General features: G+C 52.4%; 1 protein-coding gene across 5 annotated transcripts in view; it reads right to left on the reverse strand.

The window, feature by feature from the left end:
• The window catches only part of PTCH1 (patched 1), a 71,003-nt gene that overhangs the window by 14,015 nt on the left and 43,852 nt on the right, over window positions 1-13,136 (reverse strand). For all 5 annotated transcript variants that reach the window (XM_079789907.1, XM_079789906.1, XM_079789908.1 and 2 more), the window contains 6 exons: window positions 11,085-11,203; window positions 10,096-10,498; window positions 9,402-9,711; window positions 4,208-4,350; window positions 2,069-2,252; window positions 384-664 (listed from right to left, as the gene is read on the reverse strand). In XM_079789907.1, the coding sequence (XP_079646033.1) occupies window positions 384-664; window positions 2,069-2,252; window positions 4,208-4,350; window positions 9,402-9,711; window positions 10,096-10,498; window positions 11,085-11,203 (1,440 nt within the window). The remainder of the gene's footprint in view (window positions 1-383; window positions 665-2,068; window positions 2,253-4,207; window positions 4,351-9,401; window positions 9,712-10,095; window positions 10,499-11,084; window positions 11,204-13,136) is intronic.

Here is a 13,136-nt window from a genome sequence, read left to right on the forward strand (position 1 = left end):
TATTCACTGTCCCACCTTCTCTAATCGTCCCTCTATTTAGCAGAACCTTCTATATATTAGGTCTAAAGGGATCCCCAAATGACACTTGAATTGAAAAATATGAGTTATGTTTTTGAGTGTTTGCATTTCATAAATGCTTGGCGCTGTTACGGAAAGAGTGCGTAAACACAACGTTGAAGGCTGCAGAAAGGGGACACAGGAGGGAGGCCATTAAAGGCTCTCCCTAACCCCGGACCTCGCCACCTCCCGCAGAATAAATATAGTGTGGGTGATGCAATCTATCCCCTGCCCCAGAGGCCCAGACATAAACAAAACTGCCGGCTGCAGAAAGAGCTAGGCCGAAAGGAATGCGGCTTCCACAAAGACCCTCAGAGTAAACTCACAATGATCCCGGCGGTCCAGGGGTTCAGGAGGAAGACGGCGCACACGAAGAACGTGCAGGCCAGCACCACGCTGATGGACAGCAGGAGCCAGTGGCGCAGGCCGAGGTACTGCTCCCAGAAGAGGAACGGGTAGCCGTTGGGGTAGCTGGAGAGCCCCAGGCTCGTGTAGTTGTTGCAGATGGTCCTGACTTTTTCAATCGCTTCCACGAAGTCCGAGGTGTCATGCAAGCCGTTGAGGTAGAACGGAAACTGGGCGTATTCGATGGGCTCCGCGGCGGGGACTGGACAGGAAGGCGGGAGGGAGAGAGCCGTGGGTTTAGGGGCTCCTTGCAACACTGCAAAGGCAAATGGCTGGGATCCAGGCACGGGAGAGAAGTGACAAATCCCCCTAGTTGGCCATACCAGATGGGTGTCCCCAGATTCTCCGCCATTACAACAGACGGAGAGAGAACCCTGCAGGGAAGCCCACGTACGGCTCCTCTTTCAGCATCAAGGACAGACACGAGAGAGTCCTCAGCTCTCAGAGCTGCCGAGTTTGGTTTACGTTTTTTAAAGCAACAATAACTAACCTTTGATTGTTTTTGGGGAGCCTGTGGTCTGTGTATTATGTGACCTTTGATCTCAGCGTTCTAGAAGCAGCCACTTTTGTCCTGGGCCTAAACAACTTAAGAATTCAATCGCAGCCGCATTTTCTGTTCGGCTGACACGAGAGGAAACACCACGTTCAAACTGCCCCGCGCAGCCACCGATGAGGACAAAATAACCGGGAAGTCATGCTTTGCCGAGAGCGCGCTTCCCTTCCTTATCCTCTTAGCGCCCCGAGCGCGGAGCCTCCGGCTGCCTTTCACGCAACGCCAAGTCTTCAGCAGCCGGGGGAGAAATCCCCACACAACAAGCATTCAGCGACTGCCGCTGTGTGTTCCAGACCCTTTGGGGTCATTCAGCTGGCTTGCTAAACATGACTTGCCCTATTATAATCTCAACTATAAATTTTCATTAAGACAAGCCTTGGCCGCTTGCCACGGGCTCCGAGGTTGAGATACCAGGACGCACACCCCGCCTGCTCTCCAGTCGCATGCGCAGAGGAACCTGTCTCCTTTCTCCCCGTCCCTGCGCCACTTCTTACCCAAGGTGGAAGCCACCATCTCTAACCCGAACGCAGACGAGCCGCACACAGGGCCGCCCTCCTCCGGGGCGCAGCGGAGGACGAGGCGGCTGCGCAGGCTCCGCTCGCTCTCAGCGGCTCTGACGGAGCACAGGTGCTCGGTGGCTGACAGCAATGACCCGACTTGCCAAAAATCCCTTCAACACCAGAGCTGACAAAGTTAAGATAAACATATAATCCCCAGTGATAAAACTCTGCAATAGTAAACCAACACTCAACCTGGAGGCGTCCCCCGCTCTCACAGGGAACAGCTGGCACCGAGGAGCCGGGCCTGGTGGGCGTCGTAGAGTTCAAGCTACAAACGGAGATTAGAGGCTTATTTCTCAACGTGATCGAGCACGGGCTGTATTCTATTACACATCCTCATCTGTCTCCGGGAGTTTTAAAGTAAAAGACGTAGATTGTTCCGTTTGCACTTTTGAACCCTGGGCAGCCGCGGAGGACAAGGGCTCTGACTGAGCGTGGAGCAGCAAGGTGAGACGGCTCCGCACGCTCGCGGGCCCCGGACGGAGGCACTTACTTCTCAGCCTGGTTTCCGGCATGTAGTCGGCCTTGTCGTGGACCCACTCGGGACGGTGAGGCCGGATGTTGGCCTGGGAGGCGGCGTAAGCCACGGGGTCGTTGCTGACCCAGGCGGTCAGGTAGATGTAGAAAGCGCTGGGATTAATGATGCCGTCCGCATCCACCAGGCGCCGTTTGGTCAACTGCAAAAGGGGAACGGAGGCCTTTCAGAAGGGGGTTTGGGGAGAAGAGGGCTCTGCACCCCCATTTGTAGCAAAGCCTAGAATGCCCACGTTGGCGAGTGTGAGAACAAATCCCATCCGAACACCTTGCGTTTCTTTCAAAACGCGCTGAACAGAGGATGCAAAAGCCGGAGTGTTTATAACACACACAGCCCTGCAGATGGCCCGGGAATCAAGCGGACCGATTACGTCTGAATGCTAAAAGACCGTCTGCAGCCAGGGCGGAGAATGAACAATCTGGAGCAGCGTATTTATAGGAGGGGAAGGGGGAAACCTGGCAAGAGTCCCTCTACACGTCTGTGTGCAGTTAACCTCTGCTGTTAACACTGAAGGAAATGCCACCCAGTAAATGGAGGAGAGCTATAAAAATAAAACAACATCTGTATAAATTTTGCTAACACTAGCCTCCTATGACCTGTGCATTCAAAAAATGCCCATCACCAGAAAGTGGGGGGACTGGCGCACAGCACGGGCTTTCTGGGTAATCTTATTTCTGAGAGCGGTGGCCACCAGCAGGACCCACAGCCCGTGCTGGCCAAACACTGCGCTCCCTCGAAAGCAGGCCTGGGGGGCTTCGCTCAGGTGAAGAACACTGTGAGAGAAATGCACACACATGTATACATGTACGCGGGTATTTTTTTCCTGTTTACTTTAGACTCAGGCCTGGTTCCAATGCTTTTGGTCTTTTTTAACGAAATGAAAAACACCAGTGACAGCAGTTAACAGAAAAAGAGTGAAGGAAGAGCAGGGAGGAGAGCGAGAGAACTAAATTTCGGAGATCTGGATTCAATTAATCCACAGGATATGTAACAACTGTATGTCTTCAAGCCGTCTCTGGAATTACATAGCACAGCTCAGGGCCTCCGTGCACGCAGCACCCTTTTTCCCTCCCAGGCAGAGGAAATGATGTGTGCGGGGCGGGGAGGGGGGGTGGCGGGCCCAATCACTTGTGTCCCATGGTGTCCCTGTCCCTGGAGCCCACCCCAGCCACGGGCATTCCCGCTATTTCTCACACAGGCTCCTGTGCCCACATCCTTGTCTAACCTGACAGCGTGCCACATGCGGCCATAAAGAACCGAGTTCACACTCCGTAATAACTCTGAACAATGTACTTTGTAAATCTGTCACCTTTAATGCCAGCAAAAAAGGGGAGACGATAAGCAGAGCCGCCGGGAAGATCATTAGCCTGACGGTTCTCTGCTGAAGGTGAAGGCCGCGCGCCACAAGGAGCAGCGGACAGACCTGGGGAGCCAGCCGCAGAGCTGGGGTCATGGGAACCCCAACCCGCCGGAGCGAGCAGCAGGGACTCACTGGAACCCAAGCCCCAGCGGAGGCATAAGCAGGGGGACTGAGAGGCGTGAGTACAACTCCTTTCCAAGGACTGTTTTCGCATGTCTCGCTCAGGACAGGGCAATCTGTCTGTCCTTCTCTCCGCCTAGGGCCGGGGACCCTCCCATCCTCCCAGAAACCTCTCCCATCTCCGAACTGTCCATCACCCCGCCCCCCCCCCGCCTCCCGCCCCCCGCGCCCAAATCTGCCTGCTCAAGTGACTGCTACCCAACCACGCCACCTTTTCAAATTTGGATACAATCAGGACCAATGAGGCAATAAACATTAAAATTCAAAGCAAATAATGCAACCCAGCATTTCTAACATGGAAAAGGGCCTGCATGCCTCGACTGTGCTTTGCCCTGACAACGGCTCTGTAGGAAGGTAACACCCTTGTTCCCACTTGACAGGTGAGTAAAGTGAGGCTCCCTGGCCCTGTGGCCACACAACTAGCTGGTGGGATGAAGGGCATCAGAGCCGACGCAATGTTCTTCCAGGCCCTGGGGCCTCATGTCTCCGGAAAGCCAGGCTGGGAGGGCAGGCCGCGAACCCGTTGCCCCGAAGCCCAGGGTCAGCAGTGAGAGTACCTGACTGATGTCGATGGGCTTATCACGGCTGCCAGTCTGCACCAGGAGTTTGTAGGCCAGGACCCCATCATCGGATCCATTTTTGTAATTGTTTGGCATGATTTTCCCAGTTTCCCAATCACTGTCGAATGCGTCCTGAAGTCCTGGAAAAGGCAAGTGTGTGTAACTCGTTAGAACTCCTCAGCGACCGGCCATGGTCCTAGCGGGGGGCTGAGGATGGAGAGCGGGGTGGGGTGGTGTGGGACATCGACCCAGAACGCTCTGTGCTCTACTTGTACTCAACTTCACATTCAAATAATACCAGGTTTTTCACGAGTGAACTTCAGGCTGCTAATAACTATTGCTTTTAAGGTGAAAGGGGAAAATGTTCACTTCTAAGAAATAAATATACATGTTTTACCTTTAAAAAAAGAACTCCTTTTCCTCCATGACTTATTCCAAAAGAAAGAGGAAGAGAGGGAGGGAGGGAGGGAGGGAGGGCTGAGCGCGAGGAGAGGAGGAAGGCAGTGGGCTCATTAACCGTTTCATGCCACTGTCTGGCTGAGCCATGGGCTCTTCAATGCAACCAGAAATTCCACTGGGAGGGGGAGAGACACATTCAAACTCCCAACTTCAAACAGCAACTCAGCTGCTCCAAGCTCAGGGTGAGTGAACACGGTTCTGTCAATTTGTTCCATCTGTTCGACTTGTGGAGCTAACACAAGCTGTGGGATCGGCTGCCAGGTTGTGTAAAGATCACAGCCAACACCTATTCACTCTCCACTGTTCTCTTCCTCTTTGCCACCTTCCTCAGGAGAGGGTGTGGAGGAGAGCAGGCGGGGAGCGGTGCGCGCGTGTGTGCGCGGGGAAATACCTCACAGGGGAAATTTGGATCAGATTGAGAACAGGAAGCCACAGGCCAATACAAGGGGCTCTGTGAGAACAGATGACAAACCGCAAGCCCAGGGAGGGGGAGGAAGGAGCGGTCTGGGCCTGGGGGATGGGCGAGCCCACCACACACAGCTGCGCTGGCCTCTGTAATCAAAACCATCACTACAGACCTGACGGCTTGGCCACAGCTGTAAAGAGATAAGCATGTTGGCAGAGAAAACAGGGCCCTGGTGACCCGGCCCGGGGTCTGGGCCATCCCAGTGTGCACACATTCTCCTCCGACACCCCCACCCCCTTGCCATCGCCCTGCTCCCCCCAGATCACCTCCCAAGTAGAGCTCTGAGCGCCAGCAGCTCAGGAAACCACATCTTTTGAACAAGTTGTACATGCATGCGTTAGACGTGGCCAGGAAGAAGGATAAGAAGGACAAGGGCTTATTTCATTTCACTTCACGACATGCTCTGAATGACTTCAAAGACACCCCAAAAAGTGGGTTCCATTAGTGCTCAAATGGTTAAGCTCCTGGAGTTTGAAGTGTGCTGACTGGGGGGCGGGGGAGGAGCACAGGACCCTGCCTGGTCTGTGTCTCTCTTAACTACACCTTCCTTCCGACGTGGCTGCGGGCACTGTTTTTATACAAACAGTCTGGGGATGGGGCTGTGGGCGCAGCGGTGGGAGAACCCCGTCGGGCCGGGGCGGAGGCGCAGCCGGCAGCGAGACCACCGGGCGGCGGCCCCCAGCGCTCGCTCACACGGACTGTTTTCACGGCAGGGCACGCACACCACAACCTGCACTGCACAGATGTCACTTTATTACCTAAAGCCTTTTTTTCTGGTTTTGAAAAAAACAAACAGGAAGGGAAAAACACCCCACCCCCCACCCCCAAAGAGGCCGGATCTGTTTTCCTCACCGTAACAGAATTTTCACCCTTCATGCCTGTATGGTACTTTAACCCTCCCTCTCCTGACCTGCTAATAAATCCTAGTTGAATTGCTACAACAACCTCTGAGAGGTCCCTATTTAGTACCCCTTTACAGATGAGCAAACGGAGGCCTGGAAAGGTAGAACTACTTGAGGAAGCCTCCAGCAAGTGTTGGAGCTAAGCGTTGGACCTGGCAGCCTGATTCCAGAGTTGGCTTGAACCACTGATGCTCTAAATTGCCCAGAGCACACGATGGTGCCCAGGAAGGATTTGCTGAAAACACGAATAAGATGAGTAGAGTTAACATGGGCACCGGCAACACCTGGTGGCAAATGGGGTACCAAAACTCTAAGATTCCTGGCACACCCCAGAGTGAAACAAAGGAAGAAAGACCCAACTTGGGGAGGATGACCCTGCTGGCCACTCAAGTTCAACTCCGCAGCCATGCTGCTGGCCGCCACCTGGCACCCACTCTACTTGAATGCAGAGATGAACGAGAAACAGTCACTTTACAGGAAAGCTAAGTCCTTGGAATCAGTATATTAGTTTCTGACTAATTATCAAAAGCTCAAGTAACAATGGTTGGCCTAAGTGCACTCACAATTCATAATTCTGGACACAAAACAAGGGACAAAAACTTGCTTCTACTGCTCCTTGGACAATATTCCAACACAGGCACGCAGCAGAAAAAATTGTGGCATTTTACTGCAAAACATGAAAAGTTTTAGCTAGAACGTCCCTCCTTTTATATACTTCTCATACTAATTATTTCCTGGTGAAAAGTTCTGAGCTAATGATCCCAATTGCTCAGAACTTTTCTTTGATACGGGGCTCTAAAACGAAGGTATTCAGTTACATTTTACTTGCATAATTCACCGTGAAATATAAACAAAACCATTTGTATATGATACACACTGTGATTTTATCTCCAACTTTACCCTTATTTGCATGTGGGTTCAGGGATGACATGTGGGACAATTTCTATATTGCTATTTTGTATTTTTATGAATTCTAACCCCCCCCAACTATTTTTTTAATATTTTTTATTGATTTTTTACAGAGAGGAAGGGAAAGGGATAGAGAGTTAGAAACATCGATCAGCTGCCTCCTGCACAACCCCTACTGGGGATGTGCCTGCAACCAAGGTATATGCCCTTGATTGGAATCAAACCTGGGACCCTTGAGTCCACAGGCCGACACTTTATCCACTGAGCCAAACCGGTTAGCCCCCCCCCCCCCCCCCCCGCAACTATTGAAATATTGATAAAGACCAGTGGGATGACATGGTTTTCAATGACAACTCCATTAACAACCAATGAGGGTTCCGTCACTGCACCACCACACGCCATGTTTTGAAGGAGAGCTGACTCAAGGATAACGGCTTCCTGCAGGACATGTTCAAAGACCAACCAACCCCCGGCGAGGCCAGGGCTCCTCCAGGCGGTCCACGGGCCAGTGTCCGGCCGTCTGTGTCCAGGGCTCTGCCGGACTCCTGACAGCTGGCTGCAGAGTTAGTTCTCAGGCTCCTGGGACCCCGAGGTGGGAGCATTAAATGGATCTCACGGGGTCTAGGTGGGTGCAGCTCACACAGCAATCAAAACATGATTCAAATGCACTTTTAGAAAAGATTCTCCAGTCCAACTGCGTTAGGTCTTTAAAGGTACGGAAGCAGAGAAATACTTTATAATACGCTAAGCAAAGGTTAGCCCTCGGCGATGCCTGGAGACAATACCTCCCGCCCGGTCCCAAACTCCGCCTCACAGGCAGCATGGAGCACCCAGAGGAATGGCTGGAGACACTGAAATGAGTTCTACAACAACCCTCCTTGGCTCAGATCTTTGTTATTTGTGGCAAGCTATTTACATGTCTTTGGCCATTGTGGGTGGGGGGTGGGGGGGGGTGGACGCGGAATGAAAAGCAGGGAATCTCTCCACTGCCTGGTCCTCTTTTGACTCATTATCCAAAATCCAGTGCTTCCCAAACGAAGACTAGAAACAAGTTAAAATTAATCTCACGAGCATGTTAAAAAATTCTATTGCTATCATGTCCTTTTCTTTGCCTTCCTCAACAAAGAGGTCAAATCTGGGGTACATGTAATGAACAAAATCCCAGGAACACAAGTCAAAGCCAGAAACCGTACTGAACAATTTTCAATTAAACTAGAATTGTTTACCATTTCATGCAAACACACAGGGAAACTGGCTGCTTACTCTCTACATACAAGTATATTGACTTAAGACCCAAAAAGGCACTTAAATCTGTGTTTAAACAAGTCTAATTAAGGGGGAAATTAAGACAATCACTTGGATAATTTAAGCCAAAAGTGTTGGGGGCCATAATTATTTGGGTGTTTCAGTAACAGCATTTTTGCTGGAATCGTGTGGATAATTATCTTGATTCTCCACTTTCTATGCGTCAACACAGAATAAATGAACAGATGTTCTTGGAATCACTGAATACATTCATTCACATTCAGTCAGCAGTTAGGAGTAAATCTAGATCTTTTTCCCTCCAGTTGACAACTATTTCCTAGAGATGTTTCTAAGAGCAAGGTAAGAAACTGTAAAGGCATTTTATTTCTTTTTTAATTTTTTAATTCCCTCTTGAGGATATTTTCCCATTGATTTTTAGAGAGAGTGGAAGAGAGGGAAAGACAGAGAGAGAAACATGAATGTGAGAGAAACTCATTGACTGGTTGCTTCCTGCACATGCCCTGACCAGGGCCTGGGCTGGGGAGGAACCTGCAACCAAGGTGCGTGCCCTTGACCGGAAAGGAACCCAGGACCCTTCTGTCTGCAGGACGACACTCTATCCACTGAGCCAAACCGGCTAGGGTTAAAAGACATTTTCAAGCAGAATTTGATTATTTATGAAATAGTGTGAGATGTGACTAAGCATTTATAAGGTTGCTTCATGGCATTTTATGCCAAATCAAAAGATGGTCAGAATATGCAGTTTTAAATTACATTCACCAAGGATGCACTATCTGTGGGTATATGAAGCTATACTTTGGCAGTGAGTCAGCTTAGAAATTCCACCAACACTTCCTTTAGACTTGGTCACCCAAACCACCCACCATCCCCCCAAAAAGAACCCCAGAAGCAGCCAGCTCCACAGTTTATAACGTACTTTCCCATCTCCTAATGTGCACTCATCAATTCCCACAGAAGTGCCGGAGTCACCCCACGAACCATTTGCATTGTTTTATAGGTCAAGGCCCGCTTTGGGAGGCATCCCCAGAAACAGTCTATATAAGAGCTTCAAGCAACACCCAGAAGTCAATGAAACGTGTCAGCGTTGCGCGACAATCCAACACCGCGATAAAGGGAACGAAAGGGACTTGTGGACGCCGAGCGCCCGGGGCCCGCCGCGGGGGAAGGACGAGTGCCCAGCAGCCCTCACCTTGCAGCCAGTCCCGGAAGTAGTGCAGCCACATCTTGGGAAGCTGTCTGTTTTCTTCCAACATGACGTACTTCACCGTGCTGAAGCTCTTGTGAAGGTCGTACAGTAAGTGCTGGATATTCGGGTAGTCGGCCTTCTGGGTGACGATGTACATGTTGTAGAAGGAGAAGTACTTGAACTGCGCAGCAATGAAGTCGTACTCTCTGGTTTCCCGAGGCACAATGTCTGTCAGGTCCAGCCCGTCGCGCACGCGGGTCGTCCCGTACAGGCTGAGCCCCAGCAAGCCCAGGAAGAGGAAGATCACCACCACCTGCAGCAGAGGGAAGAGGCACGGGGTCAGACCCCAGGCACAGAACGGACTCGCCCACCACCAACCTCACTTATGCCATCACACGGGCCCTGATGCAGCACTGGGGGGGCGGGGGGTGTCATTCTCCCAGAGGGAAAACATAAAAACATAAAATCAGAGCAACCCCATTTTTCATGAAGAGTAACTGTGTAATACGTGAGGAGCTGATCTACATTCACAGCCACCATTGCTACAGACCCTGTAGAAGTGAGCTCGTTGGAATGGCCCAGGGGGTCAGTGGACTGGCTCCCCACCAGGCCTGGAACCCATCACACCAGGGAGTTCCCCAGGAGCCTGTTCTGCTGCTTCCTGAAGCCAGGAAGAGCCTCCCGTGGGGTAGGTTACCTTGGCTCTGGGCTTCAGGAGGAAAGGGGCGTAGTGTTTCTCGGCAAACGACGAGAGCGTCCACTTGGTACAAGGGGGCTCGAGGCAGTGAGGGCCGGAGTCGGAGAACTGGGAGAGCAGGTCCCGCGTGGAGCTGGTGCTCTCGGGGCTCTGGCCGCCGAGCGTGTCCTGCGTCAGGGTGACGGGCTGCACGGAGATCTCGGAGAGCGGCTCGGCCGTCGTGTAGTACACGTGCGTGTGGGGGTCGTACTCGGTGCGGAGCTGCACCGTGGACTGCATGGTGATCTGCGTCTCGTGGGCGAAGCTGTGGCTGCTGTAGGGGGGCGGGGGGCTGCAGCGGGTGCTGTCGTGCGTCTCCGTGTAGGCCTGAGGCTCGACCTGAATCACTCTGCTGACACAGGGGCTGAGAGAGGGGAACCGAGCTGCGGCGGCCACCGAAACGGCTCTCGTTCCTGCCAACGCCTGCTACCCCCCCCCGCCCGCTCTACACAGCGCTGACTCCGGAGGGCGGCGCGCGGCGGAGCGCCACCACCCTGCCCGGCTGCTCGGTCTGGGCGCAGACACAGGTCCAAGGAGGCCAAGGGGATGGCTGACCCTGACTCTGGCCCACAAAATCAAGTCGCAGGCTGCTGAACCCCTTCAAGGCATAATTCCTTCCAAAGGAAAACACCCCAAAGGCTATCCTTTTTCCAGGTGTGTGGTTTTCAACCTTTGTTCTGCCCTAATCCATCGAGATGTGACACACTCCCAACAATGAGCAATATCGGGTCATGGGAGAAATAGCTCATCCTGAGTACCACAACCTCAGGGCTGTGAGAATGTGGTCAGAGAGGCGGAGAGCCCCAGGGGTCCTGCTGTCTCCCCAAGGCAGCACCCCCACTACTAGTGCCACTCCCCCGCCCCCACCCCTCCGAGTCCACAGGCGGAAGCGTGTCTAAACACTACCACTCTGCACCCCACAGTAAGGGCCCTGCAGCCCGGGCCGGTACCTGGTAAAACAGCAGAAAATGTCCAGCCTGCGGTCCTCGCGCCGGTACAGGTCCATGCTGAGGATCGCGGGGAAGATGAGCAGGACCATGGCGAAGTTGAAGACTACCACCACGGCCGCCTGGGCGGGGAACAATGTGATGTTACATGTTACCCGCAGCCTCCTCCCAGGCAGAGGACTGCTGTTTTATAAGTTCAATTAATTTATTGATTGACTGATTTTTAGAGAGAGAGAGAGAGAGAGAGAACACTTGGATTTGTTGTGCCACTTGTATATGCATGCATTGGTTAATTCTTGTGTGTGCCCTGACTGGGGGTCAAGCCTGCAACCTGGGCCTATTGGAACAACACTCTAACCAGGGATGGAAATAAAGATGCTTTAAACAACGTTCTTTCCACTTTGCTACTGAAGTGTTTAAACCACAATCAGATGTTCAAGTTTCTCAGCACTTTGCTGCTGTCTCATCACTGAGAGACCCTGTGACTGGACGAGGCCCGGCCATCCTGGCCCTTCCCATTGCTAATAATTCCGTGAACCCGTACGGCACAAACACAGGAATAAACTGGCATCTTGCTAGCGACCTACCCGGACCAGAAGGCAGACAGAGAGGATACCTGAGACGTTGTAATTTAAAACAAAAGGGAGCATTTCCCTCTCACAATGTTTCTGAGTTCATGCAGCCCATTTTATGCTTAGAAAGTGTAGTGTATATACAAGATGGATCGAGTGTATCAAAATGTCACCTTTAAAACATGAAATAAAATTTCAAACGCGTCCCCTGAGGTTTTTAATAGGCACATTCCAAATAGCCCTGCCGCAGCCTGTGGGGTGAGAGCAGGAACAGAGGGGTCAAGGAGAGAGAGTTCCCGTGTGCGATCACAGCATGCAGAGCACAGAGTGCAGATTCGAAGTCACTCCGCCACCCAGAATAAACACAGGGTAGAGGCTGCAGCGCTTTGGCAAATCTCCTGCTGACCTCGTCGAAATCACACCACGGGGGCGTTACTAGAGACAGTCAGCGAGGACGGCTGAGCGCGCTCCCCGCTCAGAAAGGCCCGGCGAGCAGCAGCACAGTGAGAAAATGCAACTCGCATGCTAAGCAACCAAGACATCATCAGCAATTTTTTGGACAATTATACCCTCTTGTGAGGTTTTTTCCCAAAGAACTGCTTAGTTCTAAAACCTTCTCCCACTGGGCACACATCTGAGGGTGAGGGAGGACAACTGACACCCAGCACAATGACCAGAACTGCACCAGGGCTGGGGAGAGCCGCCGGAATGTGTGCTCAAGGAGGAACTGCGAACCCGAGTCCAGAGGGGCGCCTTTCAGTACCGAATTCCCTGTCAGGCCTACACAACCAAAAAGTCACCGACAGGCTCCGCCTGAACATGACCGGGCCCCCCTCTTCGTCGTCGGCCGTGAAGATTCCTCTCCAGCTCAGAAGCAGCGCTCAGTGCCCACGCTCACCTGTGTGAGGAACTGGACGAGCTGCAGGCGAGGCTTATTTGGTAAGCAAGTCACTATTCGGACTGGAGGAATCACCTAAGACCGGGGTCCTCCAACTTTTTAAACAGGGGCCAGTTCACTGTCCCTCAGACCGTTGGAGGGCCGGACTATAGTTTAAAAAACAAAAACAAACGATGAACAAATTCCTATGCACACTGCACATATCTTATTTTGAAGTAAAAAAACAAAAACAAAACGGCAAAAACACCCGCACGTGGCCCGCGGGCCGTGGTTTGAGGACGCCTGGCCTGAGAGGTCAGTACTTTGGAGGGAAAAGGTAGGGCACTGTGCTGGGTGCTGCAGACGCAACGGTACGTCAGACAGAACGCTGCCCTCGGGGACCGACACCACCCTGTCCACAAAGACACTCCAGGCGGACGGAGGTGACGAAGCAGGCGCGGGCGCCCCTGCGGCTCAGGACAGGGAGAGAGCACGCAGGTGGGCTGGAAGGTGGTCATGGAACAATCTCCAGGGAGACACAGGAGACAAAAAAGGCCTCTGGCAAAACCCAGAGGAAGGATGTGCCACGAGGAGGAAGTCCGAAGG

The sequence above is a fragment of the Cnephaeus nilssonii genome, assembly GCF_951640355.1.
Source record: "Cnephaeus nilssonii genome assembly, chromosome: 14".
Classification (NCBI taxonomy): Eukaryota; Metazoa; Chordata; class Mammalia; order Chiroptera; family Vespertilionidae; genus Cnephaeus; species Cnephaeus nilssonii.